The sequence below is a fragment of the Triturus cristatus genome, chromosome 10 (genome assembly GCF_964204655.1).
Source record: "Triturus cristatus chromosome 10, aTriCri1.1, whole genome shotgun sequence".
NCBI lineage: Eukaryota > Metazoa > Chordata > Amphibia > Caudata > Salamandridae > Triturus > Triturus cristatus.
Genome location: NC_140593.1, coordinates 1098215183 through 1098221182, shown reverse-complemented (window position 1 = coordinate 1098221182; position 6000 = coordinate 1098215183). Strand labels below are relative to the sequence as shown.

The 6000-nt window shown below is 41.2% G+C and overlaps 1 protein-coding gene across 2 annotated transcripts in view; it reads right to left on the bottom strand.

Moving 5' to 3' along the window:
* Window positions 1-375: 375 nt before the first annotated feature.
* Window positions 376-6000, bottom strand: part of PRKAR1B (protein kinase cAMP-dependent type I regulatory subunit beta) — a 679190-nt gene continuing 673565 nt past the window's right edge. For both annotated transcript variants that reach the window (XM_085629322.1, XM_085629323.1), the window contains exon 11: window positions 376-3013. In XM_085629322.1, the coding sequence (XP_085485448.1) occupies window positions 2841-3013 (173 nt within the window). In that variant the 3' untranslated portion in view covers window positions 376-2840. The remainder of the gene's footprint in view (window positions 3014-6000) is intronic.

Genomic DNA, 6000 nt, shown 5'->3' with positions numbered 1-6000 from the left:
CTTAAGGCACACTGACTGACTGATAATAAGTGTATTTCACTTCGGGACTATGCATTTGGCTGAGAGACAACTCATATGAATCATGTTCCCATTTCCCATTTCCCATTCTCGACCTGAAAGGTAGTGTTTAAAACTTTTGTATTGGAGGAAAATAATTTCATGCTTAAAATGACATGGTTTATTGATTCATTCTCTCCCCTTAGTTCTCTAGCTGACACCTTTTGCTCAGTTATGAGGGATGTAATGAAGGCTACCTTGAGAGGCGAAAACACTGCCTACTTGGTAAACAAGTGGATGGAACGCACAAAAGCCTTCACCCATTCTGGGGAAGGTCTCATTCTGCAGAAAATATATTGAAGAAAAGAATAGTTCTGCTTTACTAAAAGTCAACATTATTTTATTGAATGTGAATACCCATATCATGTACAGCTGATGTAAAAAGACTATTTACCTGTAAGGTCAGAGAAGAGTGATTCGTGATTCCAATGAATACTCATTGTGGATGTATGAAGCAGGGCCCAGAAAAAATGAACTTGTAAATGCTATATTAAGCATTATACACTCCAGAAGGCGTATACAATGACAATGAAACTGGTGATGCCCAAATGGATGCACACCAGTCATCATTCTCCAACCACTTTTGAGAAACTTCTGCAACATTAGAGCTTAGGGGTGACTAACAGCCTCATCAAGGAGAAAGGTAAATATTATGATTGGTAGAACTGACTGGAATGCTTTCTTCAAGGATGCATTTTTCTTACAGGTCCTGAGCATTTCTCAATTTCTCAACTGACTTTAATAATTTGTATGACATTGACACTTTCATGGAAACCAAGCCAATCTTTATCACCTAAGTAGATATGGATCTCCAACCCCTAAACCCAATAGCATTAATCCCTATTCATAAATGACAAGCAGATTTGCATTTTATGCATAGAACCACTGCTACTGAAAACATCCCATTTAGTAATGGGGGAGGGGGTGATACTGAGGATCTGCTTTCCCAAGTTCCGCTTCTACCACACAGAAATCTTATTGCACTAAGCCTTCCTTGGACAATCCTTTACACAGTTTATGCCTAGTTATGTTAATCTTTTCTCTCAATATGAATGCTAAAATAAAGTGTTTAAGAGTACCCGTGCCACCCGTAAATGTGTTGGCACTGCAATGGGGTTTCTTAAAGAAAATAGTGAAGAGTCCTTTCCCTGCTAAGAGGATGTTCAATGGTTTATCAAATGTCGCATGAATTCTGAACATTCTGAGCATGATTAACCTGGCCCTTCACGGATAGATAACAGAAACTGCGTCCTCTGGAAAGCACCTATGGCCCTGCACCCTTTAAATTGATTATACTTTGAACGAATGTGAGTTTTCTCCCTACATAGATGTCAGTTTGCTCACAGAGCTAGCCCCAATTGAATGCACAACTTTGCATCTTTCTTCGTATTACCATGGCCCGCAGATTGACCAGGAATAAATCTGTGTAACAGTCTGGTGCATTGGGTGTGCTATTTCAGAAGGTCAAGGGTAGGCACCACAAAGACCATACTTGAGTATCACTGTGTACGTATATAAAGAGACGTTAATGGTTAATTATTTCATTGGCAGCATCTATGCGACCTACCATCACAATAGTGTGTCTTTGACATTGAAACTGGATTATCACTGACATTGCATTTCTTCCTTTTAATAAGCGTATAACTTTGCGATCTTAGTAATGGCTTTGCTAGTTTTTCAATGTAATGACTGAACAGTAGATTGCTTTGGTTTAACTCTCCTACTCCTGACACTGCTTTCTGTCCTTGTATTTATTACACTAGTAGCTTTCTTCAGGAGAGCATTATTGATGCTGTAATATGAGGAGGGCGTTATTGACGCTGTAATTTGGACAGTTTATCTGTGGGTTTCTTGGTGTACATTTTCACTAAAACAGATGGCTTGGTTATGTTACTACTATCTATTGAAAAAGTCAAAAATTATATAAACAAATTAAATGTTTTCTGCACGCCCTAACAATTTAGAGGATGGAAATCCTTTGGAAATTGGCTTCCTGGATTCAACAGCTTCGCATTGCTATGGGGAATGGGGGGGAATGAGGGTGGTGGGCAAATAACATGCATTGTACCAGTGACTGAGACATTTTCTACTGGCAAAAGGCAATTTTGCACTGCCATTAATCAACCAGTAAAAAAATGGCATTCACTGTGACCGATCAAGAAATAAAGTGTAGTAGACGGTGAAAATGCTGCTGGAAAACGCTGGTGGAAAACTGTCAGACCACTATCACAATATTATCATTCTGTCACCAGTGCAATGCATGTAATCCTTCCCTAAATATTTGCAGCAGCAGACAGATTGAATGGCTTTAAGATGTGGTGGGGACCATAAGCGAACTCGCACAGAAGTCTCAAGGAACATAATCTGCAATGGTTATCTCTGTTATGATTTGTCGCTTTATAGAATTATTTGGTAGTGATATGTGAACTTTCAGAAATTGTGACACCAAACTTGCTATACATTGCAGCAGGATTTACCCATTATATACTTGAGTGAAAGGCCTCAGAGAAGCGAGAGTGGATGGTTAAAATAACTAGCGAATTTAAGTCCAAGTCAAGGCATCTAAATAGTAGGGAGATGAAGGTGCGTTGGTTTACATGCAAGATTTCACTTTAGATTAGAGCCTAAAATGTTTGCACCCTCCAAGTGTGGTCCCCTGAAATGTATACCTGCGGCACTGACAAAACATAAAAATTCACAGTACTACATATTTCTCAAAAAGCTGCACATGTCAAATTTAAGAGCACGAAGGAACACATAGGCAGCAATCCTGGTGGATCATCTTAGACTGTTAGGGAAATGAAACTGTTGTATCTTTGAATGTTCCTCTTAAGGATTTCGGACACGGGCCCGAGTACTCGTTCGAAGCGTGGGCGATCCAGCCTCACACATTTCAGTGGCCCTCGCGCCACCACCGTTGCAGCCCTGGGTCGATTCAGCAACAATGCTATTTCACCTAAAAGGTAGAAATGTACATTCAGTTATTGAAACCCATCCAGCCCACACACCTCATATGCTATCAATATCTTGAAATCAAACAATGCAGATCCGCTGTGCTGATCATCAGACTTTGACTCAGATCAAGAAAAATAAATGTAGACAAGAAAAAGGAGGAGGGAATATAGGAAAATAGTGAGAAAGGGAGAGAGAGGGGATGAAAAAGAACTGGCAAGAGGAAGGTAAAGGGGCAAGAATAACTGTGTGGTGGAAAGAGGCATGATGTGGAGTAATGGCTAGGCACTCTTGTCAACCCTGACATTTAGCAGTGCTGGTGAGGGCCTACTGAACAACATCTGGGTGCCCATACACTTACACTTTTACAAAACAAGCACTGTATGAGGGTGAAAAATAAAATGGATTTTTCAAAATTCAATTTCGTCCACAGGCCTACTGCAAGCAGGACGTCAAATGGAAGTTATTTTTTGAGGACGGTTAATACAGTGTGGCCTTACAAGCCCCTTTACGAGTCGACAGAGTGGTAGCACTTGGGCAGTGGTTTACTGTCCTGCCCGATTACAAGTTCCACCCAGTGGAGAACAGCATCACGTAATAAATACCTAGTGAGTTTCCGTGCACATTTTTCAAAAGGAAAACATGCACTGAAATGGGCCAAATATCAGGGAAATCATGTGAAATTGCACTCAGTAAATTTAGATCTGCTATATGTTCCCTGATTCCTCCAAACTTGTATGTGCCTTAGGTACACTTCCTCAATTTAGGGCGCAGAAACTCATAATATTGGTAACTGGAGTGGAGATACCATTCAGAATCAATATCTCTTCACTTCCAATTACCAGCTGACTTGGAACAGGGCCCTAAGCACGCTATGACACCCACTGCTTGCATAGACTCCTTGTCAGAATTTTCTAGTGCATGAAGTGGAGTCATGAAATATCAAACTATGTTCCATGCAAAAGATCTCAAATTCAGGAGACCTGAAAGGCTGTGAGGTGAGTATGCCAAATATATGAAGAAACCTCACACAACAGGTCTATACTATCCCTTTATACTATTTTACCGACTATTGATAGTGTCTACAGACCGAAAAGAAATTTGAATGTTGAATTGCTAGCTTTGGATATCACTATTCTGACACTGCGCAGTGTTGCAAATGGTTTGGCACACAAGGAAGACCCACTGGTGAACCTCTGAGCGGAGCCCCATACAGTCACATGGGACCTGGCACACTCCTGATGGGACTGATACCCATCTGTATATCTCCATTATAACATGGACGAATAAGATTAGGTCAGCTCCTGACGCCGGGAACTCAGGACAGCACCGTGCCGGTAACGTGAAAGGCACTGGTGTCAGAAGTGGCAGTGGAGCCGGTGGCGGTAGGGCCTCCAGAGGAGGAGAAACATCCACCAGTATGGCTCTGCAGAAGAAGGAGCCAGAGGGGAAGAGGAGAGGACTTACCATTTTACCACTACCGCCTCCTGGGAGAGTTGAAGTGTTCCTTCTTGTTATGTTTCCTCCTCTTCTCCGCGGTGGACATTGATGAAAGTGAGGAGCGGCAAGGAGATCTCCATCTGGACAGAGACCTCATTCTGCGGCAGTGGCGGCCTGTACTTTTACCAGGGATGGGGGTGAGGGTGCACAAAGTGCACAAATACATACTCATTCACGCATTCACACACACACATCCATTCACAACACTCGCTCCCAAATATTCATGCACGTACCAAACATTAAAAATGAAATCAGACTTTCCTGTGAAGCTCTGCCTCGGAGATCCCAGGATCCAAATAGCAATCCGTTAAGGGGTGTATTCATGTTTTTCGAACGAAATACAGTAGCAAAATACAGGAATGTTATCAGTATCACAAATAAGGTGTTAAACCATTCACAAATAGGTCAAAGGGACCGCTTCTCATCCCATCTGTGAATGTTTGAAAAAAGGTTTGTGTGCGAGTATGTAGTGGTCCAGGGTACCACACAATTCTCAAACAAACAAAAAAACTTTTATTTTTAAATGCAGACTCATTTCCTTTAAAGAATACAGGCTCAATTTAAAAAAAAATTACTACATAAAATGCTATCACAGATATGATGGCATCCAATCATAGAAAGTCACAATTTATGCCCTACCTACCTCATGAATATTGCTGAGGTAGGTAGGTTAGACTGCAACCCATGACGATTCGGAATTTTGTGAATTGCTCTAATAGTAAACAGACCCGTTCGCAAAATTAACTTCCATTCACCAAAAGTCGACACGTGATGTGTGACCACTTTTTGCAAATGTACATCTTGTGCATCAGGCTGTAAAATATTCTGTGGAAGTATGCAGAGCATTCTAGCTTCGACTAAGAAACTGAAAATTACATTTGAGTAGAGCAAACTCTGTCTTCCTGAGCTTGAAAGTATCCAATGCTGCCAGCTCAGCTCAGGTACTTCTCGAAATATGGGACAGATTGGGATTGTTTATTACTAAAAATAATGAGGTTATCAAAAGATTCAGGCAAATCAGTCCTGAAAAACAGAGGTCTGTTATTTAATGGGCTATTTATCAGTGACTCTCCCCATGAGGTTCAACGCAATATTCGTTACAAGCACTGACGAGCATGGCAGCGAGGAACTGGAGAAAGGGTCTGATAAACAGGCAAATGTCCTGTTAAATCTGAGAAAAAAAGAGGATATTGAGTAACAGAACAGGGCTTTGTGAGCACAAAAAAATTGAAAATATCCATGGCAGTAGAAAAACATCAAGCACATTAGCAGGAATCAAATTCCAATTCATACAATCTGGAAGAAAATAGGAAACTCCGGAATGTGCACAGCTTGAACACACTAGGGTTTATGGCTGCTTGTGTGTAGAGATGTGCATGGACAATACTGAGAACGCACAGATTCGGTTTCAAATCCTCTCTAAGACCGAGCCAGATCTGCATGAGTTGGCACTGGAAGGAAATGGAACAACTGACTGACCCCATTCCAGTT